At 41.8% G+C, this 27,889-nt stretch overlaps 1 protein-coding gene across 3 annotated transcripts; it reads left to right on the top strand.

Annotated features, from left to right (window-relative positions):
- The first annotated feature begins 160 nt into the window (after positions 1-160).
- LOC138969217 (nuclear factor related to kappa-B-binding protein-like) lies at positions 161-27,029 on the top strand. Of its 3 annotated transcripts, none has more exons than XR_011456397.1 (28): positions 161-281; positions 1,079-1,213; positions 1,759-1,836; positions 2,300-2,361; positions 3,300-3,367; positions 5,260-5,387; positions 5,892-6,007; positions 6,525-6,592; positions 7,348-7,476; positions 7,940-8,046; positions 8,389-8,479; positions 9,342-9,585; positions 10,455-10,557; positions 11,381-11,507; positions 12,150-12,339; positions 12,724-12,784; positions 13,032-13,206; positions 14,637-14,743; positions 15,122-15,245; positions 15,625-15,698; positions 16,541-16,723; positions 17,473-17,778; positions 18,709-19,096; positions 20,340-20,540; positions 22,397-22,576; positions 23,176-23,286; positions 23,650-24,488; positions 24,526-27,029. XR_011456397.1 is itself a non-coding variant. In XM_070341961.1 (27 exons), exons 2-27 carry the CDS (start codon positions 1,097-1,099, stop codon positions 24,201-24,203), a joined length of 4,095 nt encoding a protein of 1,364 aa, XP_070198062.1. In that variant the 5' UTR covers positions 161-281; positions 1,079-1,096; the 3' UTR covers positions 24,204-24,509. The 3 variants fall into 3 exon arrangements, 1 of the variants encoding a protein (XP_070198062.1); XR_011456396.1 differs by having other exon boundaries at positions 23,173-23,286; XM_070341961.1 differs by lacking the exon at positions 24,526-27,029 and having other exon boundaries at positions 23,173-23,286; positions 23,650-24,509.
- The last annotated feature ends 860 nt before the right edge of the window (positions 27,030-27,889 follow it).

Raw genomic sequence — 27,889 nt, 5'->3', positions numbered from 1 at the left:
AAGACATTTGTGTTTTCTTCTTCTTTGTTACGAATCAGAAATACGCTCTTTCAAATAAATACATGGTCAGAGTGATTATACAACATTGAAGTTATGTACTGTAGTTAATATCCGTCAAAAGGTCTTCTTTTAATTTAATGCTTCTTTTGACTGCGAGACAGTCGCATACGAGTTGGTTGACTTCCGGAACATGAACCGCATCAGTGGAACCCGACCGAATTCTTCCTTGATTAGAAAGAATTTCGTTGATTCTACAGTACATTCACGTATATAACTGACATGTGCGTACTTCCTGGTTTGTGTTCTTTGTCTTTAGCTCCGAAAATCACCAGTGTTCTTTAACAGTCATAAGAAATCACGAAGTGTTTACAGTGTGTTTTCGCTTCGAAGTGAAACAACTTGTCTTCTTTCCTTGGGAAGTATACACATGTGTAGGTGAAATAAAACACAGACTGTGGTCAACCTGCATATGTTCTGTCACGTTTCTGTATATGTCAAGTTATTCTCACGCTGTTTCTTTGAAGCTTTGTTTTTTCGACACAAAATTCCTTTTGGAAATCAAAATACAATCAAGAAATGTGCTAACTCGTTGAAGTAGAAAAAAAAGAAGCTTGTCCTTGGTTTTTCTTGATAGCATCATAATTGAAAAGTCGTGTATTAACGAAAAAAGACATTGATATGCAGTTAGACCTATGTAGTTATGACATATTGATATAATATGATATGGCAACTGCTCAGATTCAGAAATGATCCCGATATTTTCCGTGTCTATGTCAATGACATGTCAGTGTCAGTGTCAGCTCAGACTTTCCAAATTCCAGAAGGTTGTCCCATTTCTAGTCATGAAAAGTGTTACAAGATCTGTATCAGCAATTCAACTCAGTGGGCAAACTGTATCTTAACACTAGGGCCTGTAGTGTATTGGCAGTATAGCATTTTACTGTTAATATTTTTTTTAATTCATTTTTTCTGTTTATTTTTGTTATCTGCTTTGATGGTTCACCTTTTACATACATGTGAGGAGAGAGGGGAAATGTTAGTATCTTCTGAACATGATTGAATACATTTCTGTTTTCAGAATCAGACTAGGTATAGCATGGCTGAACCCCCTTTGCCGGCAATGAACCCAGGGGGCAGCACTCCAGCTCCTCGCATGGAGCGATGTCTACTGGGGAAAGAGATGATCATGCTGCCCGAGGCGCTAAATGGCCAGGTGAAACTGAGAGTAGAATAACAGCACTCAGCACTAAGTTCACGTTATATGTCAAAGCAGCACCGCCCTGATATGGCCCTTCGTGGTCGACTGGGCGTTAAGCAAACAAACAAACAAAGCACTAAGTTATTATAAATACTAATAAAGACTTACAAGCTGTGGCTTAAGCCTGTCCTTAACTGAGTGAAGTTGACTTCGTAAAGTAGGAAGAGCAATTAAAGGACATCCAAACAAAGCTTTGATGTGGTAATGATGACAAGCATTAATAATAGTGTGGGCAACATACATAATTGACCAAACTGTGCTAATGTTATGAAGACATGCTAAAGTTATTGCCCAAATAAGGGTCATTTTCAGTAATTTTTAGAGCTTTATTTTAAGGGGAACTGTGCTTAAAAGTCTTGCATTTGTAACTTTCCAGTTACCTGTAATACCAGCAGGCTTCACCTTTAAACACTAGGCTATAGATGACCCTCAAGTCTAAGATAGAGCTGATCTTCTGTCCCTGTATCATTTTGTTCATCATTTGATTTATTATGTTGCAGACAAGCATTTTTGAGCATGTGATGTCATTGGACATGTGGAATACAGTGTTGGACGATGAAGAGCGGAAGCGGCTGAAGGTACTAATACTACTAAGCTCTCTGAGTCAAACGTTAGGGTTTGGTTCACTAATGCGCAATCGACACACACAATCTTTTAATGACCTATAAGAATTCCATTCAGCAAGTGAAAGGGTGCATCAACATGATGGAGATTGCTTATCACTGCACCAACGTTGTCTTTGACATCAACACACACGAACACACACATGTGACACGCACACACAGAGACAGAAATTACAAACATACGCACAAGTGATAAACACACACACACAGTTATCTATTTGAGTTATTTTTACTCTATTTTGACCCCTGCACTTATTCTGCTGTTGGCACCTTTTCTGTAAGTGTTACTGAAAACAGTGATGACAAAGCCAAGGTAATTGTGAGTAGCTGCATGAGTCATGTGTGGGTGTATAACTGTAAGTGTGTGTGTGTGTGTGTATCCTGTGGAAGGTACTAAGATGATTCTTTTACTTTCCAGGCTTTGCTGCCATCATTTCCTGAAGAAGCTGATACTGAAACTGAAAAGGAAGAAACAATAAAGTAGGTGTTCTAGTTTGACTCAGATTTTGTTGAAGTTTGCTTGGGAAGCCTGTGAATATGTGTTCTCAGTCAGTTGAGAAACTGCCCAATTTTACAGGCGTCTAAAATAAGTAAGAACAATTAACATGCTTTTATTGAATTATTATTTCTTTTCTTCGTCAAGCATTGGATTTGCATTGGCTTACTCACTGAGCTATTGACTCCTCTCTACACCATGTAGGAGAAGTTGCACAAATGATTTTTGTTTTTTTATTCTCTTTATTTATATAGCGCCTTATTCGAAGTTCAAAGCGCTTTATGCCGTGTGAGATGGAATTTTTTACACAATATATCACGCATTCACATCGACCAGCAAACCTCAAGCCTGTTAGGCGAATGTTCACCTTTCGCGGCCTTTATTCCAAGTCACACGGGTATTTGATGGACATTTTTATCTATGCCTATACAATTTTGCCAGGAAAGACCCTTTTGTCAATCGTGGGATCTTTAACGTGCACACCCCAATATAGTGTACACGAAGGGACCTCGGTTTTTCGTCTCATCCGAAAGACTAGCACTTGAACCCACCATCTAGGTTAGGAAAGGGGGGAGAAAATAGCGGCCCGACCCAGAGTCGAACACGCAACCTCTCGATTCCGAGCGCAAGTGCGTTACCACTCGGCCACCCAGTCCACATAGACTGGTGATGACTGTCACCCCACCACTGCAAAAAACACCAATTTCCATTGTAAGACAAATTGTAGTAGGGATTTTATGTAGTTAAGTGAATTTGATTGTAGATGAACTAGAGGGATACTGATAACTGTGATAGTATCTGTCACATACAACAAATTTAGGCAGGAGCTGGAACAAAGTAATGAAAACAAAATTGGGAAAAAACCCATGTTACTCATAAACACAATCATTTTGGTTGATGTTTGACTTTTTTGTTTTACCAGGCGACTGTTTGGTGGAGAAAACTTCAAGTTTGGGAATCCACTACAGCAGTTTCACCAGAAGATGAAAGGTAGGAGTAATATATACTTGGATGGTTTTGACTGATAGTGGTACCAATGAGCGCGCATTACACATGCTTTGAGCGGAGAGACACACAATTACACACATGCTCTCTCATGCAGTCCTGAATGAAATTGCTTTGTAGCAAAATGGAGCGCTTATTGCATACATTTTATTACTAACAAGGCTTTTCAGGAAGAATACACAGGTAGTAAACACATTTACACGCTTGCACACACTTGCACACTCCTCATCAGCCGTTTAGAACACGTTTTTGGCGTTAGTGATTCTGTCCTTCTCTGGTTCTCCTCCTACTTGTCCAACCGTACCCAGACTGTCTCCATAAACAATAGCACCTCTGATCCTGCTCTGCTACGCTACGGCGTGCCTCAGGGTTCGGTCCTAGGGCTGGTATTGTTTGTGTTATACACCACACCCCTCGCTGACATCATGGCCTCACACTCAGTTCTCCATCATTCTTATGCAGATGATACGCAACTTCAGAAGTCTGCTGATCTCAAGAGTTTCGACACTCTGATGCACTCAATGCAAGAATGCATCCTGGACGTTAAATCCTGGATGACATTTAACAAGCTAAAATTAAATGATGAGAAAACGGAAGTCATGGCTGCCTCCTCTCCACGCATGTCTACCTCCATCCAGCTCCCAGAGTCCATCACAATAGGCAATGCAGTTGTCCCCTTCTCGGTTTCAGTGAAGAACTTGGGTGTCACACTAGACTCCCACCTAACTATGAACGCACAGGTACAAAACATCACTCGTGCCGTCAACTTTGAACTCCGCCGTATTGGCTCGATACGCCATTACCTTTCTAAAGAAGCAGCTCTGACTCTAGTCTCTGCATTCATTCTTTCCAGACTGGACTATTGTAATGCACTGCTGTATGGCTGCCCCCAGTACCTCCTAAACAGGTTACAGAAATTGCAGAACAATGCTGCACGCCTGGTCCTCAGAGTCCGCAAGTCCGAACACATTTCCCCTCATCTCCAAGCACTGCACTGGCTTCCAATAGAGTCACGCATCAAATATAAAATCGCATGCCTATCCTATGGTGCACTCACACAGACAGGACCCGCATACCTCACAGACATGACTCAGACATACACACCGGGCAGGACACTTCGCTCCTCAGCAGACACCTCTATGCTTTCCACTCCGAGAGTCAACACTAAATCTTTTGGTGAGCGCTCTTTTTCTGTTTCTGCTCCTCTCGTCTGGAACTCTCTCCCTGTCACTCTTCGTCACTCTGCCTCCTCTGGCTCTTTCCGCACAGGCCTGAAAACGCATCTTTTTTCACTTGCATACACATGATACCCCCCCCCCCCCCCCCCCTGCGTGCATGGAGTGTTTTGAATTTGTATGTATATATATCGCTTTTTCTCATTCCGTTGCTTTGTCATTTTTTTTTTCTTCTTTTGAGTTTTGAGTATTGTTTGCATGGAGTTCGGTATTAATTTTGCTTGTATGGTTTTGCTTGTATGACTTTGTTTTGTCTTTACCCTGTTTGCTTGGTCTTGCGTGCTTGGAGTGTGTTAAGCTTTTGTGTTTGCTTGCATGGAGTATGCTGAGTATGCTATGTTATGTAGATTGTGGGTCTTGTTCATTGTGTATGGATTTATTATTAGTTATGTTAATTCTAGTTATTGTAAAGCGCATTGAGCATATATATGATTATGCGCTATAGCAAATGTCCATTATTATTACAAGCATACACTTGACACAGCTGCTCAGAAATGGAGAAAAAAGCATATTATTCACCATATCTAATGCTTGAAACAGAGTCAGCTTACAATGTCACTACTCACAAATATTTGCGGCGTTGCAAGAAGTGCTCACTGTTGATATTGTAGCGGACAGTAAGAAATTGCTTCTCTTTTGCAGATGGTAAACTTTCACCAGAAATTGCACGATGCAACAGTCTGCTGCGAAAATTCAAAAAGCGAGAATACAAGTTCTCTCAGCAAAATCACTGCTCTCAGCTGCTCAACGAGGTTCTTCTGTCTAGAGAGGTAATACATGTCTTCCGTTATCTTAAAAGAGACACTGACTAAAACATTGAAGTGCATCAAGTTATGCTCTTGCCGGCATTGTTTGAGCAGGTTGTGTTAAAAACTTCAGCATAACACAAAAACAGACAAATTAATACCCTTGCCCATCTATTTTGTATAGTTTGTATCCTGTCTTTTCAAAAGGTGGTGGTGTTCCCCGGCAGTTATAAATATGGAAAATTGATGACATTATGGTAAACAAGCAAGTGTGTCTATCGTCCTGTAAGTCACTGGTGTATTGGTTAGCACAATATTTAAAAAAAAATAAAAGAGACATTTTCACAGAATGCAAGTTGCTTTCGTTCTGAAAATGAGAAACTGTAACTAGATTGTTGTCTCCCCAAGTTAAATAGGGGTGGAGATTTTTCGGTTTCCGTGTGGCAAAAACAAGTGGGTTGGAAATTTTTAAATACTTAAGAAAGGTAAGGTTTTGGAGCTTCAATGGTCTTTGGATTTTTTCAACAGAGAACAATGAACATGAGAAATGGCTTACCCCCCGACGTACCACTGCCTTTCCGACATGCTCCTAAGCGTGACAGTAAGAAAGCTCTCAAGACCCGTGTCAACAAAAATTACAACAGGTTTGTACCACAGGCAAATTACTGCATGTACAATGGAAACTCAGAGGCAGTGTTCCTTTGATTCCTGCTCAAACTATCAATGTTCTATAGTTTGACAGCATTTCTCTCTGCTATTGGTCACCTTTTCTGACCAATTGTAGTACTAGTACAAGGATTGGTTTTTAAAGCAAGTTGAAAGCATGTGTGTTACTTTCTACAAATCATGAATTTTGTTTCTCTAAGGGTTCATATATCTGTCTTTTAATGTGCAATGGAACCTCCATTTTAAGACTTTCAAATTTGAGAAACTCAGGTCTTAAATAGGAGGGAGTCTTAAAACGAAGGTAACTTTACAGAGGCTATGAACAGAAAGTCTGAAACAGTTAGGTTTAAATTGGTGGGAAGTCTTAAAATGAAGGGTTTTAAAGAGTGGGAGAGGGGGGGGGGGTGTCGACTGTACATATTGTATTATATTGTTGCTGTCTAGCTAAATCTTTCAGTTTCATGAATCTGCATGTAATATTGATGTTGTGTGCAGGATTCTGAAAGAAGCACGTGAAGAATGCAATTTAGAAGACACCTCATCAGAAGAGGAGGAGACCATCAGTAAGTGCTGACCTGTCACTTTGCACGCCGAATGTACTGCAGAACATATTGCTAAGTAGCTAACCCTCCATTGATGGATTTGAAATCATTGGTTTTAGGTATTCCCAAGTGATTCTTTTCATTTGTGAGAATAATGCATGGCTTTTATAGTCTCCATACCAAGTTATTTGGTGTGTTTTACAATTTTTAGATTGTGTAGGATACTAATTACTTGTTAATGATATCATAATTGCAGATTGTAAATTGTATATACTAAACCTTATTGTTTGAGAATCCATGCAGCACAAATGAAATATATGGTGGACATAAATCCAAAGAAGTTTTAGTAACTTTGACAATGGTGCAGTCATTTAAATGACCATGGAAAAATCCCAGCATACACACTAGCTCTGTCTCTCTCTCTCTCTCTCTCTCTCTCTCTCTCTCTCTCTCTCTCTTTCTCTCTCTCTCTGTGCAATCTACTCTATAATTCTTAACTCATGTCAAATGAACTTACATTTTTCATTTAAGTAATGTATTGTATGTAAATTGATGATATCTTCTTACTTTCATTTTATTTTAATCATGTAGCAGTAGTTTTCTTTACTTGCTTATTCTTTAGCAATTTTAGACTAGTCCCTCTTTAGGGCGAGGGCCAGATGTAAAAAAGCAGATCACTGCTTACTCTATTACCCTCGTTAAATAAAGAATTGTTCTTGTTCTTGTTCTCTCTATCTCTCTGTTATAACATTGTGTTTTTCCTGTTGGCTGTTCAGATCCTGTGCAGAGAAGCAAGCGACAGCTGCACAGATCACTGGGCCCCATCCCCTCCCCGGAACCCACCACTCCCAGTGTTGTGGCCACCTTTGCCAACAAACCCTCCATCCTCAACGGGGACATCTCAGGTGCATATCGCTTATGGGGTAGACTTGGCCGGCTATGCAAGATTACTGAATTATCATGAGGTTTTGCAAAACATCATGTGCTGTTGGCCATGTTGCTTTATTGTCCCAGAATGCAATGCAAGTGTGCATATGTCATCGAGAGTCTCTCCATGTACAAAATTACGTAAGACAATTATGGCAAATTGTATTTGGTTTCATTTTGTCCAATTCCACTCGCAAGAAACTGATCTAGTCCTATCTTGCGATTACTGTGATTTTAGAGCATGGTTCAAAATGTCAAACATTACTGAGATAGCATGACAAATTCAGCATAGTTGGAGAAGTAACAGTCTAGGAAGCAGACACCATTTTGTTTCCAGCAGATTTTTCTCTAATATGGCGCTTCATTCCAAACACTTTTTTAAAAATTGACATTAAACATTCATGTTTTAACATTATGTTTGTAACGACTGTATTTGTGCAGGTACCGACAGTGTAAAAAGGCCGCGAGCGCTGAGTCCTGTGGAGATCACAGATGAACATTACCGGCAGATGTTGAAGAGACATAAGCGGCGCAAGGTGGAAGATCCTGTGAGTCCAAAATGAAAGACATCAGAGTTTATTTTTTGTTTTAAATCTTACTGATGCTTAATCTTCAATCTGATGGGTTGCTATGTGAGTGGCGGGTACTAGGCATATAACTTTTTGTTGAACAAAACATTTTAAAATGCATGTGGAGAGCCAGAAAGAAAAAAATTGACATATTTTTGTCAAATGTTGCTCTTCGAGGAAACAGTTTTTGATGCTATCTATGATTCAAAAGATATTTGGGAGTTTTTTTCCTATTGACTTCTCTATCATGCTTACTATCTGTTGCTTGACTTTACACTGTCAAGATGGAGTTGTATGACAAAGTCAGTGCAATATGTACAGGGTATACCCGAGTTGGACACCGCAGACATCACGTTACAGGACATCCTCAGTCGCTGCCAGGCCAGCAAGAAGGCCAACAAAATTGTTGCAGGCATGTACAACTTAAGTGTTTTTAATGGAGTGAAAATGGTTGGAATGTTTGCATAGTGAAAATGAAATGACAAGTGTGTACAACTGTTGTTTTGGCTGATGGGGTCAGATTCAAGCACCACTACCTGTTGTTCAAAAATGCTGAATGACTGATTACTAACTTATGCAAGCATCGCCTGTGGTGTACAGTGGTACCAACTATAAGATGGCACATCCAAGGAAGTGACGCCTACTGTCCCATTTTCAATTCACCTTCCTAGGATGTACCTGCCATGAAAATACATCTGCAATGCAGGGACAATTTGAACAAATCCTAAGGGTGTCCTCTCGCCACGGGTAGCACTTTATTGGATTTATGAGTTGGTGCCCATTAAAGGGTAACCTATTATGGCTATGAGTGGTCTAGCTCAACCCCTTCAGCAGTATTTCGAATTCTTTAATGAGAATTACGAACGTTAATAAGTAGTAAAGTACCAAAAGACAAATATTGCTACTTTTAGTTTAGCAGATATTCCATGTTTATGTTTGACCTATTTTGCTATTTCAAACTTGGGATTCAGTGTTTTTGTTGTTGTTGGGCAAGGATCTTTGCAGAGTAGATAAAGAGGCCACATCCCCCTCCCCCCACCTTTTCGTTCATATGGAGAGAAAAAAAGGATAGAAGCTCAGGCTCAGCACAAGAGAGATAATTTCAGAGAATGGAAAGAAACTGAGGCACAGCAAAAGAGAAATAATTGTAGAGAAATCTTTCAAAATTGCTGTCAGGTACTGTTCTTTCTGCTATTTTCTGTGCTGAAGCTTGTAGAGTTGTCTTACTCCTACGTGAAGATTTTATGTAATTAATTTGTGTTTGATATCGACAGCCACCAATGGAGAGGCAGGGCCAGAAGTGGGTTCACAAGCCACCCCAGCAGCCAAGAAGAAGCAACGTGTTCGTGAGAAGGGCGAGAAGAAGCTGAAGCGCAAAGTCACCACGGTGAAGGTTGAGCCTGCGGAGGTGGGGGAGGGGCCGTTATCCTTGCAACCCACTTCTGCCAACCTGGACGTCCATTCTGACCTCTTGACTCATCGTGATGACGATGGTGTGCCTGACTTCCCTCTGCCTGAGTGAGTCTTCTTGATGGACAGTCTTGAGTGTGTTTCGTTTTGTTAGGCAAGGATCTGATGAGAGTAGATAAACAGGCCAGGCCCCCCTCCACCCACCATTCTATTATTTTGACTTTGGGTGTGTGCCGAGGGGGAATAGCTTCATGATTTGTGTTGACATTTTAATACTCTACTGATAAAATGGAATCCTCCTTTGAAGACCCTCCAAAATTCTATGGAAATCGGGTCTTAAAGGGAAGGGAGTTTTAAAAACAAAAGTAAACTCACAGAGGGTATGAACAGAAAATCTGAAAAAGCAAGTTCTTAAAACGGGGGAGACCCCCCGCGGGTTAGGGGAAAGAATTGACCCGATGCTCCCCAGCATGTCGTAAGAGGCGACTAACGGATTCTGTTTCTCCTTTTACCCTTGTTTAAGTGTTTCTTGTATAGAATATAGTCAATTTTTGTAAAGATTTTAGTCAAGCAGTATGTAAGAAATGTTAAGTCTTTTGTACTGGAAACTTGCATTCTCCCAGTAAGGTAATACATTGTACTACGTTGCAAGCCCCTGGAGCAAATTTTTGATTAGTGCTTTTGTGAACAAGAAACAATTGACAAGTGGCTCTATCCCATCTCCCCCCTTTCCCCGTCGTGATATAACCTTCGTGCTTGAAAACGACGTTAAAAAACCAAATAAAATTTTTTTTTTAAACGGGGGAGGTCTTAGTTGGGTGTCTTACAAGGGGAATTCCAGTGATACTATGGCAGTTGTTGAAGTTAGGGGGTACCTGTAGAACACAATGTTGATGTGGATGCCGCCTGGCCTTTGAAAGTTCAAAACCCTTTGAGGGAAGTGATTGAGACTTTAATTGAAACTTTATCCATTACAGCACATTACCACAACGACTGACGATGGGCCAGGCCGACAATTTCTTCAGCCTTCTGCGTGATATTATCTGTGATTTCCCCGACACCAAGGCCACCACTGCAAAGGTAAGCGGGCTGTCATACAGTGTCAACAGATGGAGGAAAACTGGGATGGGTATGTTAAAAGTGAGGGGGTTATTGCTGTGGGTGGGGGGAGGGGGGGGGGGGGAGTAATGAGGGTTTGGAATGGAACAAGTAAATGAGAAGAGGAATCTCAGGATGCAAAGATAACTTTTTTTATAGAGACTATCTGATGCAGGACACTGTATTTACTTCGTGATGAATTTACACATTTAGAGATGCGCGTGTATGTGGAGGAGTGGGTGAAGCATACTCCAGTGCAGTTGAGCATAGTGTACTGTAGTAGTATGGCACTGGAGGGATTTAATGGCTGTACCACGGCATGGCATGTCACATCTGACTCGCCTAACAGAATAGTGTATCTGGCCAAGGTCAGCAAGAGACATCCTTGAAGATGATACTTTAACAACAATGAATGTATCAATTGAACCTTGAATGTCCCTTCTTTGAGCCATATGACGTCAGAGTCCGACAAAAACTCATATGTAGACGGCTAGCCGAGACTATATGCGAGTGCATGTTTGTGCGAGTTTGGTTGTAAAATAGAAAAGGAATTCTGTCTAAAATTGATGGATACATACATGCTATTTGTATTTTTGCCCCAAATATGACATTTTACACAGATCTCGACAGTCATTGTTCACCTCGATCGCTTGCGCAGTCTCGGAGGACCACTGACTGTCTCGATCCATGTAAAATGTCATATTTTGGGCAAAAATACAAATAACATATAATAACACTACATATGACATGCTATATTTGTTTTTACATTCTCACCACTGTCAATTCCTGGTGTGTGTGTGTGCAGCTGGAGGAGCGGGTGCGGGAGTGGCAAGAATCTCCGGCCAGTGCTCTCAACTCCTGGGTTCACTTCCAGCAGAACTGGGTCGAATGTGTCGTCTCTGCGCTCAAGTTTCTCTCAGGGGATGTTTTAGGTTTGTGCTGTTCTTTTTACAATTATTGTATCATGTTGTTTTCTGGAAGAAGCAACAGCTTGATTTGTTAAAAACATTTTTGGATTAAATTTGTGTTTAATTTATAGTGCATTGTGTGTTTGTTCTTGTTATTCCTCCTTTTCCAAGTTCTTGGCTATGCAGATGCTGCCTACAGTATGACTATTGGTTCGGGAAGTATTATTAAAAGCATTTGTTCAGTGGTCACATAACTTTACAGAGTAACTGATTTGCTTTTGAAGGAGGCGCAGATACCACTACAAGATCAAGTAACCAATGTGTCAGTGATGCACATTCTTCTGGTAAAGCAACCAGGGTTGTGTGGTTTGTTTTGATGCTTCCTTGGGATACAGTTACAAACACTGGAGTGTGTGTGTGCGTGCGTGTGTGTGTGCGTATATGTGTGTGTGTGTGTGTGTATATGTGTGTGTGTGCGTGTGTGTGTTTGTGTGTGTGTGTGTGTGTGTGTGTGTGTGTGTGTGTGTGTGTGTTTGTTCAACTGCTTTTGTTTATGCATGCTTAAACAGTATATTTTATCCTCCCACTGTACTGAGCAGTCAAAGATACATAAAACAGAACAACAAGGCATAACTGTTTTCTTTTTTCTCTTTTTTTTTCCCCCAGGTCTGAGCGTTGAGAACTTTGTACCCTTTCTGGACTACAAGGAAAGGGCCCAGCAGTGGAAATGGATAGGGGCAGGGAGAGACGCCAACCCTCAGTTGTCTCCCCTGTCTCGACACTGGCTGAAGCACAGAAGCACAGCGCCTGTCGACGGTCTGAGCAGCAGTCAGGGCTCTCCGCCGCCTGTTAGAACGTAAGTTTTGTCCTATGACACAGTTGCTAATAATTATTAATTGTTGTTGATTGCCATCTGTTATTGATACAGTTTTAGGGCTTCAGGGGGTGAGGAAATCACATGATGTTTCAGATTGGACATGATAGTAGAGATGAACAAGTTTAGAATGCAGAAATGTTTTGTACAAGTTACTGGAATTGTTCTTGTTAGCTCTTTTGTTTTTTCGTTCTTGTCTGATGTGTTTTAGAAGTGTTTTACTTGGCCTCATTTTTTATGGAAAACTCTTTGCACTCATTTGTAAAGAGAAAACAAATTCTTTTTGGGGTGGATTTTTCTTAAATTATGTATTTATGTTGTTTTGCCCTCATGTGTGCATAAAAACTGTTGCAATCTTGTTTACAGAAAAACAAATTTCGTGGTTCGGCCAACTACAACAGCAGAAAAAGCCCTTTACCAAGAACAGGTAAGTCATTGATGAAATAATAGTGAATTTTCTGACTTTGTCTTGTCTTTTATTCCCTCATTTTTTCCTAAATCAAATTTAGAGTGGAATAAATTTGTGTTCTCTGCTACCAGAAACAGAACTTAAAGCGTTAACATGTTAGTGTTTATGTGGATGTGAGTTTCATCTCATGGGCCGGGCGCTCTTGCTCATGAAGTGAGTTTCATCCTTGGGGCATTGTAACTCAGACTGTTGTCTTGATGTTCAGGAACACCGACGGTTTGACAATCCACACCGTGCCTTCACGTACCATCTCCATGGCTACGACTCGGTGGTGGGACCAGTGAAGGGTGTCTACAACAAGGAGAATGCTGTCACCAAGGCCAGGGAACACAACCTGCTGGTTTCTGATCGCCCCGCGTTTGTCACCATTCTCACTCTTGGTGAGTGCCTCAGATCAGTGTGAACTGACTGTTGGGAGGGAGGGAGGGTAGGAGGGAGGGTACACAATGTCAGAAAACAGAGAAGAATGTTTTGGTTGGAACAGATCTGATTTGAAGCCAGTCGCGGAAAATATTTGGGTCTGGTTCCAAAAGCATCTGAAACAAACTGTGCAGGTGAAGTAGACCACAAAATGGGAAGGAATACCATGAATCACAGCCTGGATCTTGAAAGGGAATGCAATAAAGCGCTTTTATATTGCTTCAACTCACAGGAGAATCTTCACACTTTTGCTGAAATCAGATTTTCATGAGCTCCAGAGGTATGATTAAGCAGAGATGCAGGCCCAGGATTTCTTTGTTATTTTGCTCTCGCAGGTCAGTTTCTGGCTATTTTACAAGTCACAGTTCCCCAGCCTGTGTAAAGGCTTCTGTCAGTTTGGGCAGGTCATAGACCATTTATCCTGGACCGCCAACTAGCTCTCTCTCCGCTCTTTCTCTCTATTATGAGGTAGCGGCCTCTCGCATTTAGGAACCTACGCTTACATGGCCTTTCAGAAATCAGGGGGATGTCATATCCGGTGTCGATTGTAAACATGGACGAAGTTGCCGAGGTAAGTTCTGAAAATGCTGAAATAAACTCAGCTAAAGTGCATATATGGAACATGTTTTTCGATGAGTTTTGTTAAGTTTAGTTTGGAGTTTTGGAAAATCCAGTTCATTGTCACCTCCCATTGTCACAAATAACTGGAGCGTGCTTTCTTTTCACTGTCTTCGAATCGCTCGCCTTTCAAACCGGACGCTAAGCACCCCTGAAAGTCGAGCGTCGTAACCTCGAAGGGTCACGTGACGAGTTGGCGGCCCAGGCCATTTGGTCTATGGGCAGGTCAAGATGTCATGCCCTGTTCATTTTTCAGATCGTACAAGTTACTTGTTTTGTGGTGAGCCTTACAGTGTCTGCACCATTGGGGTTAGATAATTGTATGTTACTACCCACATTCTGTTATTAGTCGATAAGCAGCTAAGGGCATACTCCCCGCGGGTTAGGGGGAAGAATTTACCCGATGATCCCCAGCATGTCGAAAGAGGCGACTAACGGATTCTGTTTCTCCTTTTACCCGTGTTAAGTGTTTCTTGTATAGAATATAGTCGATGTTTGTAAAGATTTTAGTCAAGCAGTATGTAAGAAATGTTAAGTCCTTTGTACTGGAAACTTGCATTCTCCCAGTAAGGTAATACATTGTACTACGTTGCAAGCCCCTGGAGCAATTTTTTGATTAGTGCTTTTGTGAACAAGAAACAATTAACAAGTGGCTCTATCCCATCTCCCCCCTTTTCCCCGTCGCGATATAACCTTCGTGGTTGAAAACAACGTTAAACACCAAATAAATAAAGAAAGAAAGCTAAGGGCATGAGCTGTGCTGGGATTTCAGTGAGAGACGCAGCGGCAAGGCTGCCAAACGGAGAAGGAACGAGAGGAGACATCTGTGAACTGCTCAAGGACTCACAATTTCTCGCTCCAGGTGTCACTGACACTCAGGTGTGTAAACTATTGCTTCTCATAGTTCGTTACAAATAATTAACCTTTGGAAAATGCTATTTTGAAAGCCTGATAATACAGTGGTACCAGAAATGTTAAACCCCTCAGATGAGAAGACATCTCCCAATAAAGGACACCTTGTTAACTTGGTTTGTCTTTAAACTTCCAATCCGTCATTTTTTCTAATTTCAAAGGGTGGTTTTGAATCTGTCGCTCTCTCTGGGACCAAAAAAAGGGGGGTCTTGCCCCCATGGTTTTTGCATGTGAGAATTTTGTGTGAGAAGGGATTTAACATTCTTGTTATCAGATCAGTGAGTGGCTGTTGCTAGGTCACGTGTTGTGGGGATTGGACACAGGAAGTTTTACGTTTTGTAACAGATTAACACAGTGGTTAGTGGAGCCCTGGATCGTCTGCACTCTGAGAAAGATCCATGTGTCAAGTACGACGTCAACTCCAAACTCTGGATCTACCTCCATCGCAGCCGCACAGAGGAGGAGTTTGGTGAGGCTGGCTTCTTGGCTTCAAGGATATTTTTGTTTGTTGATTCATCTATTTGGTAACATCTACCGAGATGATAAAATGTAGTTATTTCTGGTATTTTTTGTGAGGCATTCAAGGAAAGATCAGAGTTTTATATTTATTGTTAAATTATCTTTTGTGTAGGTTGTGTTTACCAGGAGAGAAAGGAGGAAATGACCAGAGACAAGAAAGTTGTTTTTGTTAATCAAGAGCCTAAAGTTCTATTTGCCTGTTGTGACTGGATTCAAGTGGAGTTGTCTGTCCACACTAACTGAGCTATTGCTGTGGTTGTACACTTTAACTGAGACGTTGTTGCTGTGGTTGTACACTTTAACTGAGGCGTTGTTGCTGTGGTTTTCAGAGCGGATCCACCAGGCGCAGGGAGCTGCAGCCAAAGCCAAGAAGTCTCTACAGCGCCCCAAGACCTCAAAGGCAGTGAGTCTTTGTCACTCTACGGTAACGCTTTCTACCTCTTAGAACTCTTAGCTGGCCGCAGAATCACAAACTCTCAAGGAAAAGAAGAAAGGCGGGGTTGTTTCATCTTTTGTTTTTTTAGCAGTGAATGTTAACAATGTTAGAATACTGATGTTAGGTTTGTTTTACAGGTGGAAAGTCTGTCTGCTTCTCAAGAACAATCGGCACGGTTGGCCTAGTGGTAAGGCGTCCGCCCCGTGATCGGGAGGTCGTGGGTTCGAACCCCGGCCGGGTCATACCAAAGACTTTAAAATTGGCAATCTAGTGGCTGCTCCGCCTGGCGTCTGGCATTATGGGGTTAGTGCTAGGACTGGTTAGTCCGGTGTCAGAATAATGTGACTGGGTGAGACATGAAGCCTGTGCTGCAACTTCTGTCTTGTGTGTGGCGCACGTTATATGTCAAAGCAGCACCGCCCTGATATGGCCCGTCGTGGTCGGCTGGGCGTTAAGCAAACAAACAAGCAAAACAAGTTCTCAAGAACAGAATGCAGTGAAATAAATATTTGGGTTTCATTGACTTTTTACTTCGGTTAGTAACTGAGTCCAGTTTAGCGCAGATTTTCTTGAAGCGATTACTATGTTTATACATGTATGTGCATATGGATTTATTATTATCGATTATTACATGGGTTTATTTCAGATATTGTTATCACAAGGCACACAAAGAGATGGAATAATTAAAATGTGATGATAAAGTTATGATTCAATGATAATGTCCTCAGTTACAGCAATGGCCAATATACGATATCGTTTGATGATATGCTTCCATTTTTTTAATGTATTGTTTTTTGCACTATTCATAGATCAAGGACCACATGTCACAGTCCACAACAGCATCGGTGAAGGCAGCGCTGGCTCAGAACATGGCCGCGGCTGCCTCCAACAGTGGAGAGCTCAAAATGGACAGCATTACCTCCCTTATGGGGACCTCATCACCAGTGGGACAGTCGGCCAAAACCTTGAGCGAGGCATCACCTGCATCACAGGTAAGTGTGTGCTGTTCACTATTGCTTCGATTATTTTCTAAGGAAATAGTTTTCCATATTTTTTGTTCATTACATCTGTAAATTTACCATCATTTTTGGAGTCTCGCAGTAAAGACCTAATTTTCTCTTTTTTTATCTTTTTTTTTAAAGGTCCTTGTCTACATTTTTATACCGAAATCGCCATTTGACCATTAAAATGCAGAGTCTATTATCTACAAATATCAACAATACACCCCCTTTCGATCAGGAAAGACGAAGCCAGTGAAGCCGTTTGAAAATTCATTGTAGTATTCCAGCGTAGTACTCATACATGTAGTAGGATATCCTTATTTGGAAAATGCCAAGCGCAAAACTCCTCTCAAATTTCGTGCGTTTAAAAAAAAGCGTGGACAGCGCTCCAGTGTCAAACTGTTGCTGGACTTGTTTGGGCGTGGCTATAAGCATAGTGACATGAATTTGATTGGTCAGTATTTTTAGGCAAAGCACATGTTCTCAGCAAACAGAAAACAAAATATTGGAATCTTTTTTTACACATATTTTTTTTTCTATAACTTTTTTCCCCATGGTTCATTCATCATTTGACATAACTTTGTATCGAAATCTAACCATAAGATTATTGAAAAAAAGCAAAAATGTAGACGACCACCTTTAAATCTTAAAAGGGGTGTTCCACTGTAGTCCCAAAATTATTTTTTTTTAAAAAGAGGAAGGGAGAATACTCTAACCACTTGAAATGTTCATGTTGTCAGGCTCGCAGCTCAAAGGCCAAGCAGGCAGCAGCAGCCAGGTCAGCAGCAGCAGCTGCAGCAGCTGCAGCAGCCGCTACAGCAGCAGCCGCCTCCACCACAATCCCTGCACCCACTGCCACACCCTCCATCGCCACCCCCAGTCGCAAGGCTTCGGCCAAGTCCCAGCATGCCTCGGTCAGCAAGAGTCGCACTCCAGTGGTCAGTGTGACGGCGAGTGCTGCGGCCAGTTTGCTGGGGTCACGCGCACAAAGCACGGGGCTAGGAGGTGTCGCTCACAACGGGTCACTGCTGGCGGGGCTTGGCAAGGTACAAGTTTTATTGGTTATGTTTGTTTGTATTACTTGTGCATAATGTACTGTCTTAACTGTGATATGTGGATGTTTTGTGTGTGAAGGCCTAGAATTGATGTGTTTGTAGACGGGTGCGTAGCCTATTGGTTGGTGCATCGATCTTGGGTGTAGGAGGTTCAGGCTTTGAATCCTGGCTGCGCCTTGTCGATTAAGGGTGGACATTTTTCTGATCTCCAAGGTCAACTTGTATATGCAGAGTTGCGAGGGCCTTATTCCCCTTTGTGTGTACACACAAGCAAAAGACCAAGTACTCATAAAAAAAATCCTGGAGCGCAGTTCTCGTTAGAGCTAAATTATATGTGGTGTAAAAATAAATTGGTATTCAGACAGAATTTTGGATTCAATGATTTTGATTGCTAAATACATGATCTTTTTGGCAAAATTACAAGGGAGAGAACCTACTGTCCCAGCCTTTGTAAACTATGTGAAAAATTGGTTTGAGGCAGACAAATATCAACGTGTCGGAGTGGAAGCAATAGCCACTTTCTTCACTGAGGACATGTTTTTTATTATTAAATTTAGAGGTTTTTTTTCCCGCCTGTTGTCTTTCTTCGTTGGTGTTCTTTTGGTTCAAAGTAAAAGCACTTTGCAACTCAAGTAATATTCTAGGGAGAAATAGAGAAATGTTTGTTGATCCTGTAATTCATGTCAAAATTTGGATGAAAACGTCCAGTATTGATTTGTGTGTTTTGTGTTTGTTGTTGTTGGTTAGTACTCTTAGCTTCTTATTCTGTTTGAACAGAGTGACTGATCAGTATGAATATATTGAACACTTGTTATATTTTCTTCTTGACTATAACAGTTTATATAAGAGCAGCTTACCAACACTTTTCCATGCATTATATGTATTGTGTAAACCATAAAGAATCTTGTCTTATTTTTGAAGGCTGCCTCCCCTCTCACCGGGACCAAACCCCCTGTGGTCACTGTCACCAAGCAGGGCCTGACACCCGGCAGCAAAGTGGGGGGAAATTCCCCTGCAGCCAGACAGTCCCCCATCATCCTCACCCAGGACCCTGGCTCCCGTTCCTCCACCCCCACGACCGTTACTGTCGCCACCCCTCCCCCCACAGGCAAGCTGGTCACTCTGGCCCAGACGTCCGGCATAGGTAGTGCGGGTGTGGTGGTCACCGGCACCGCTGACAATGCCATGATCACACGCCTGGTGCAGCAGGTGGCAGGAGGTCAGCAGGTCGTCTCTGTCGGCAACCTTCCTACCGGGAGCTTGGCTCAGGTGACGGGGCAGCAGCGAGGCACTACGCTGAAAATACAAGGTCTGCTGTTGCTTCAGTTTTTCTTTTACAGGCATATTCTTGTGAATAATGATGGTTTCGTATTTTGGGAGTACTAGTTGTGGGAGTGTTAGGTTTGTTGATTCATTGATCTTAACATTCCAGGCATGATTTGGGCTTGGCAGTACAAAAGTACTTTTACCATTTTTGTTTGTGCATTTTGAGAAAACCATGCGTGGTAAATCAATTGGAGGGGAGAATGAAGGAGCAGTCTTTCCATGCCTTGTTGTGACTTATTATTATTATTAATTTTTTTTGGGTTTTTTTGTTGTTGTTGTTGTCTTGCCAAGCACATCATTGTGGGGCTTTTAATCAATAACATGCATCCGTCTACAATGTATCATCATTCATCCATCAACATTTGTAATAAATATGTAAATGGCAAGTATACAAGACATATATATATATATACAACATTAGGACATAACAGACAGACGGACATATAACATCCGTTCGCATACAAGTAAGGCCGGAGCTTAACATAACATGCAGATTACAGTACTTGACAATTATGGACGTATTACCTGCTTAATACTAATACAGTCAGTTAATAATACCGTCAAACAAAAAAACAAAGAACAAAAAACAAACAAACAAAAATCAAAGCAAAAACACATATATATACGCAAATCATCACATCTCTGCACAACCTAGCGTACTACCTAACCAACTCTTCATATGGGGACCATAATTCTACAAATTTGGTAATGTTACCAGAATTGAAACTGGAATATTTTTCTATTTCAAATCTGTATTTCAAATTTCTTAAAAATATTTCTAACAGTGGCCTTGTCTCTTGTAACTTACTCTTATAAATATAAAACTTTGCAAACAAAATGATAAAATCCAAAACCACATCTACCTTAACATTGTTCATACACCCAAACAAAATAAATTCTTCTGTAAAATGAACATTTGCGCGGTAAATACCACTTCTGTTTAACAAATCTTTCAAATCAGTCCAAAATTTCCGACTAAGCGGGCAGTACCAAAATATATGGGAAATTGTTTCATTTTCAATTTTACAAAAGGCACTTGTAAGTCTCACTGACTTCTTGACTCAGTTGTCTCATTGACTAATCCTACTCAAAGCAGATAATGTGAAAAGAGTTATTCAGCAAGAGTACTTCAGTGCATATAACCTGTAAAGAATTATACAGCAAAGAGTAGCTCAGTTCAGTGCTTTACAATGTATTAAACCTACCTGGAACAAAATGTTGTGCAGGTGGCAGCATTGTTCAGCCCATGGTGGGAGGCAAGCCTGTACGCCTGAGCGGAAAGCCACTGCTGCAGCTGGGGGGCAAGGGGGGACAACCGCTGAGCGTGATCCAGACTTCGCAAGGTCAGATCTCCACGCTCAGTCTCATCCCCCAGGCCCTGTCCACCACCGCTCAGCTCACGTCCGTTGCTAGCAAGACCGCCAACTGTAAGACATCTGTCCCTCTCTCCTTTTTATATTTAGTCAAGTTTTGACTAAATATTTTAACGTAGAGGGGGGAATCGAGACGAGGGTCGTGGTGTATGTGTGTGTGTGTGTGTGTGTGTGTCTGTCTGTCTGTGTGTGTGTGTAGAGCGATTCAGACTAAACTACTGGACCGATCTTTATGAAATTTGACATGAAAGTTCCTGGGTATGAAATCCCCATACGTTTTTTTCATTTTTTTGATAAATGTCTTTGATGACGTCATATCCGGCTTTTCGTGAAAGTTGAGGCGGCACTGTCACGCTCTCATTTTTCAACCAAATTGGTTGAAATTTTGGTCAAGTAATCTTCGACGAAGGCCGGGGTTTGGTATTGCATTTCAGCTTGGTGGCTTAAAAACTAATGAGTGAGTTTTGTCATTAAAAATCTGAAAATTGTAAAAAAAATATTTTTTTTATAAAACGATCCAAATTTACGTACATCTTATTCTTTATCATTTTCTGATTCCAAAAATATATAAATATGTTATATTTGGATTAAAAACAAGCTCTGAAAATTAAAAATACAAAAATTATTATCAAAATTAAATTGTCCAAATCAATTTAAAAACACCTTCATCTTATTCCTTGTCGGTTCCTGATTCCAAAAACATATAGATATGATATGTTTGGATTAAAAACACGCTCAGAAAGTTAAAATGAAGAGAGGTACAGAAAAGCGTGCTATCCTTCTCAGCGCAAGTACTACCCCGCTCTTCTTGTCAATTTCACTGCCTTTGCCGTGTGCGGTGGACTGACGATGCTACGAGTATACGGTCTTGCTGCGTTGCATTGCGTTCAGTTTCATTCTGTGAGTTCGACAGCTACTTGACTAAATGTTGTATTTTCGCCTTACGCGACTTGTTTAATCTCTTCTTTCTTCTGTTGCTGTTTTATTTTTCTCTTTCTTTCTCTCTCCTTGTTGTTTCCTTATCTCCCGACCCCATTTTCTCTCTCTCGCTCTATTTTCTATCTCCCCTCTCTCTCTCTCTCTTTATCTCCGTCTGTCTCTCCGCTCATTTTGTCCTTCTGTCTCCCTTGTTTCTCTCTCTCTCTCTCTCTCTCTCTCTCTCTCTCTCTCTCTCTCTCTCTCTCTCTCTCTCTCTCTCTCTCTCTCTCTCTCGCCCTTTGTCTGTCAACATTTCTTTTTTTGCTCCCCCCCCTTTCTCTTCTCTCTCTTTTCCCCTGTCTTCCTCTCTCTCTCATCCTCTCTCCCTCTGTCTCATGTTTCTCTCCCACTCTCTCTTCGTCTCTCCCCTTTATCCTTGATAAAGAAAGTTCAGTGCAGTTCAGTTCAGTTCCCCGTCTTCTCATTAGTTAGCTATGTCACTGTTTTTATCTGTCAGCATGACCACTGCTGCTCAGTCCTGTAAGCCCTCAAGAAACTGACGCCCAAACCTTTTGTGGGAGGACACATGCCTCAGTGGATATTGCATAACAATTAACACCAGAAGTCTGCAAGCTAGCCAAACAAAATAACCTGCACAGGATAAGCAGTTTATAACTCTTTTTTTTAGGATAGAGACTTTGGATACAACAACCTGCATATACACCAAATTGGTTATCTGTTTAGAAAAATGCGGTGTGATTCTAGTTTTAGCCAAGGTGAAAGACTTACTGTTGTTATTTTGACAGTGTTTTGCTTTCTTCATTTATGTTTCTCGGAATATTTTGTTTCCAGTGTGTTGCACTTTCAGGCCCTAATGTTGCACGGTACTATTGGAACTAACACCTTGTTTGAACAAATAGGATTAGACTTTCTGTGACTGCTTAATCATTTTTATTCCAAACGTGTGACCGTTGCCTTTTGTGCATTTGCAGCTACGAGCGGCACGAGTTCTCCAGTCACGCTGACCATGGTGGGGTCAACTCCCCATTCGAAGGCCGCTGTCCTGGCTAGCTCAGGGGCCACCACTCTCTCTGCTCAGGCCAAAGTTGTCACCCCTTCTCAGGCCGGTATGGTCGTCACCCAGCTGGCTCCTGGAATCTCCTTACGTCCAGGTGAGCCCATTGGAAGGGTGAAAAAGGTCTTTGTGAAATTGCTGTCATTTAAAATTGAAACTGTTCAGCTGTCAATACTGATTGGTTCCACTGTGCAGGAAGTTGTAAGAAGGTTTTATGGTAGTCTGCTGCTTTTTAAAGCTATGAAAAGTGTTTTAATTGATGGAGTTAAACGTCAGCTGTCACTGGTCAACCTTTCTCTGAGTAAAGACATTTTGATGCAGGTGTGAGATGACGTTTGTATCAGTGATCTTAATTTTATTTTGACTGAAAGACACACTGATGGAGGTGAAATATGACGTTTGTCGCAAGGATTTTAAAAGTGTTTTTGAATGAAAGACAATTTCATGCGGTGAAATATGACAATTGTCCCAAGGATCTGAAAAGTTTTTCTGAATGAAAGACATTTTGATGAAGGTTATGTATCTATGTTTGTCGCAAGGATTTTGAAAGTGTTTCTAAATGAAAGACATTTTCATGCGGTGAAAAATTACGTTTGTCACAAGGATCTAAAAAGTGTTTCTTCATGGCCTGAAACTTGCTTGTCTTGTGACTGATGGGCTGTGCTTGTTACTGACGAGTGTCTTGTATGACAGCAGGTCTAGCGGGGACGTCGCAGGCCAAGATGATGGCAGCAGGGCAGGCTGGTCTGGTCCCCGCTCAGTTCATCGTACAGCAGGCACCCAACTCCTCGCAGGCTGGTGCACAGGGCAAGTGCTTCTTAGTTGTGTGTCTAAGATGGAAGGGAAATGGGGATGGAGAGAGAAAGAGAGGGGGAAAGAGAAGGGGGTGGGGGGTGGTGGGGGTTATCTCATAAGCGCTCTGTCTTGCTCAGTTATGATCGCAGATGTGTGTACTTAGAGATGCCTCTATGATGAATTTGACTTGTGTTAGTATGCCTATTGGCCTTTTTTTGCTTTTAATTCTGTATGCCGTATGGTATCTGTAAGGAGTATATGTGTGTCACCCACACCAGGACAAGTGCCAATGGCTGTTATGCTATATGGTAAAATTCTTGTACTTCTTTTTGTTCTTTATACAGTGACATTGACAGAAACGTGTGTTGTGTACAGGTACGCCCATGGTGGTGAGCCAGGCGGGCAAGGGGGGCCAGCAGAACATCCAGGTAGTGCGCACAGTGCTGTCCCAACAAGGCCTCAAGCCCGGTCAGGCCACCATCCTTATCTCCCAGCCTGCACTGCAGCAAGCCGCCGCCGCCTCAGGGAGCGTCATCTCCTCAGCCCAGGTGATCCACACGGCGGGGGCCAGCCCGGGAGGGCCTGGGAAAGTCACCGGGCGGGGGTCCCCCAAGGGCAAAGCGCAGCCCGTGTATGCACGCATCATCACGCCTCCTCCTGGCATGAAGCTGACCACGGTGGGTCCCGGCCAGGTACAAGGGCCCGGGGGCATGCTGCAGACTGTCGGCAAGCTCCTGGCTGGCCTGCCCACTACGGTTGGTGGAGGGGGAATCACAATTCCCTCCTGTGTTACCATGACAATACCTTCCTCTTCTGCGTCTCCTGCGGTGGTGGTTGCAACCACACAGAGCCTCTCCGCGGGGCAGTCGTTGCTGAAATCTCAGCCCTCAGACAGCAGTGACACTAGTAACACAGACTCACAGACATAGCCCTCTGTTTGCTGTAGTCTTTTTTTTCCTGTGGTGCAAGTTTCTGTTGAGTGTTTCCTTGTTGTGTGAAGAATGAGAGAAGAAATGTGGGGACGTTTGAAGAGTGAATTAGAGATGTGTGCCCCTGTGAGGTTGTAGTGTGCTGTCATGCAGAAACATAGAATGCTGGAACACATGGCGTGAGCTCAGGTGACTGACATGATAAACAGGACATGTTCAACTGTCCACAGTTTTCCGCATTGACTGACACAGGGATATATGATGAAGCGACCTGCTGCAGTAGAGGTGTACTGCATTATCTGGACAGTGGACTGCAGTAGAGGTGTACTGCATTATCTGGACAGTGGATAGGTTCAACTATCCAAGTTGAAAGAAGATACTGACAGAAGCTGAGAAAAACAACAACTTTCAGATGTGTTTGTGTGTGTTTATACATGTCTGTGGTTCGTTAAAGACATTGAATGTGATACAAGGAACGAGAAACCACTGGCAGTGACTGGTACAAGGTTGGAAACAACAAAAACTTCTCATGATGTATGGTGTTCAGCTGACGACTATACATGTTCGCTACCTATTAGCCTTGGACATAGGATTGGTTGTTCACAGAAACATACTCACGGAACCTATTGCAGACTGCTGTGATCCTGTTGTCTTCTGTGTTTTTTATTAGGAGGGGCTGCCAACTGAAGGGGAACTGCATCCAGCATTGAGGGACGACTTAGAGCTGAAAATTCCATCTTTTGCTTCCAATTGAGATAGTTGTGAAAGAAGGGACAGTACCCAGCCCAAGCAAACTGTGCCATGTTGGGTGATATCCCCTTTCTTTGAACATGCTCATTGGGTTAACCATTACCTGTCCAAACCGTCTTTGCTCTGCCTATATAAAAACGGAAGGGCTTGTGACCTTTCTGATAGACTCGTGTCTGACTATTTGGTAGAAAGGGGGAGGGAGGACAGCAAATGCAAGTCGACCCACTGTGCAGGTAGAACAAGAGGCACCATGTACCACCACCCATCTCAGGGGCGGATCCAGGGGGAAACCCCTCTTAGCCTAAAAAAACAAAATTTAAATAAAAAAATAAATTTAACAATTAAGAAAAACTGATGCTCAGATTGCACCAGATTGCTCCATTTTCATTGATTGTCATCAACATTTTCCGGGGTGGCATGCCCCCGGACTCCTTTAGGAGCCGGCCTTTGTCTTCTAAGTGACGGTTTTGGAATGGAGTTGGGTAAATTGTTGGCTCAGGTTGCACCAGATCAGTCAATTGTTGTTTTGATCCAAATTTGTCTTCTTAAATGTACTTTTTTGAAGGTGGTTCAGCAATGTTCAGAAACTATCTTGGGTGATATTTTTATACAGTGATTAAAAAAAGTATGAACCACATTAGCTATTTTGTTAAATAACCATTTGTAAGTTTGAATATTCTGACAGGAGTATGACTTGCTCAGCTTAACTGTACAGTTACACCCATTTGCAATGTTATAGTTCGAGAGTAAAATGCACCTAGTAAATGCCTTTTCCTGTACATTGCTAAAAGAATTGAATGGAAGCTGAACAGAACCTGCTGTTCAGTCATTTGACTTTTACCTCAGATATATTGAACAAAGTTGTAGTGAGGTGTGTGTGTGCGTATGTACTGTGGGTGTGTGTGAGTGTGTGCAAGCGTGTGTGCATGAGTGGGTTTGTCTGTGTGTGTGAAGGGAAAGAAAATTGGTGTGTATAATTTCTGAGAAAATAATTATGACAGTTAAAAACATATGAACAGTTTGAATTAAAACTGAAAGTGCTGAGAATGACTGAATCGGTTGATTCGCCTTGCAGTGGAAAACCTTGCCTTGTTTGTAAAAAAATACTTCTTCCATGGCAGCTATCAGTATCAGGCAGATGAATGTCTGCATTTGATAGCAAGAGGCAAAGTCTTTCTTGTCCATGTTGCTGGTAAGTAGATGCCTGTGTGTTGTGCATTATTCCTTTGCGTGTGTTCTGTTACCCCCCGCGGGTTAGGGGGAAGAATTTACCCGATGCTCCCCAGCATGTCGTAAGAGGCGACTAACGGATTCTGTTTCTCTTTTTACCCTTGTTAAGTGTTTCTTGTATAGAATATAGTCAATTTTTGTAAAGATTTTAGTCAAGCAGTATGTAAGAAATGTTAAGTCCTTTGTACTGGAAACTTGCATTCTCCCAGTAAGGTAATACATTGTACTACGTTGCAAGCCCCTGGAGCAAATTTTTGATTAGTGCTTTTGTGAACAAGAAACAATTGACAAGTGGCTCTATCCATCTCCCCCCTTTCCCCGTCGCGATATAACCTACGTGGTTGAAAACGACGTTAAACACCAAATAAAGAAAGAAAGAAAGTGTGTTCTGTTCTTCTCAAAGATTTAGTCAAATGAATGCCCATGAAAAGCATTTCTTTTCAATGAATATTTTTCTTCATTTTCAGCTTACTACTACTAGTTGCAGAGTGTATCCCATTCATTCTTAGTGTAGAAATGAAGATTGCACAGTGTCTGGTTAAACAAGTACTGTAGTAACGTTTACACAACACTGCTCAGTGTTGATTTAATTCACTATGCATAGTGTGTTGAGTGAGATCTGCAGCTGCTCCTGGATGGTGAACGCCTGGGAGAAAACAAAAGTTAAAAGTTGAAAACATGTTTAGTGCAGTTATATTTAGAATGTTATTCTGATGGTAAATAGATGTTGCAATATGTCACCCTAGTTTTGTTACCTAACAGGTTATTGTTGCTTTTTCCCTGAAAAAGATTGTAGAGTTTATTGTGTGTGCGATGTTGATGAACAAGAGATAAATATGTGAAAATACCCAAAAGGTCTTTTGTGTGTGTGTGTGTGTGTGTGTGTGTGTGTGTGTGTGTGTGTGTGTGTGTGTGTGGGGCGGGGATATAGCTCAGTTGGTAGCGCGCTGGATTTGTATTCAGTTGGCCGCTGTCAGCGTGAGTTCGATCCCAGGTTCGGCGGAAATTTATTTCAGAGTCAACTTTGTGTGCAGACTCTCTTCGGTGTCCGAACTCTCCCCCCGTGTACACTACATTGGGTGTGCACGTTAAAGATCCCACGATTGACAAAATGGTCTTTCCTGGCAAAATTGCTTAGGCACAGTTAATAATTGTCTACCTATACCCGTGTGACTTGGAATAATAGGCCGTGAAAGGTAAATATGCGCCGAAATGGCTGCAATTACTGGCCGTATAAAATTTCATCTCACACGGCATCACTGCAGAGCGCCTAGAACTGTACCCACGGAATATGCGCGATATAAGCCTCATTGATTGATTGTGTGTGTGTGTGTTTTCTGCATTTGATGTCCTTATTAAAAAAATTAACAAAAAAACACACCCACCTAAAACAACCAACACACTAATACACATCATGCACACACTACAGTAAGTTTTGATACACGCTCGGAGACAGTCGCTGTCACTTGCAAAGAGATAACAGTTTCAAAATTGTTCACTCGTAATTAAATGGCTACAAAATTGATGCCAGTCATCACTGCCATCAGATATGAATGAAACTTTTAACACTACATGTATTTGTAATTATTTGAAGGGGGGGCGGATTTTAGAAGACAAGAGAAGGCTGAAACAGATGCATTCCTATATATCCATAACAGTCAACCATGGCCAAATCTTCCCCAGCAGCCACTGTGTCAGGGTCTACC

This window comes from Littorina saxatilis, linkage group LG6 (genome assembly GCF_037325665.1).
Source record: "Littorina saxatilis isolate snail1 linkage group LG6, US_GU_Lsax_2.0, whole genome shotgun sequence".
Classification (NCBI taxonomy): domain Eukaryota; kingdom Metazoa; phylum Mollusca; class Gastropoda; order Littorinimorpha; family Littorinidae; genus Littorina; species Littorina saxatilis.
The sequence above is the reverse complement of the archived record's forward strand: the minus strand, read 5'-3'. Positions and strand labels throughout refer to the sequence as shown.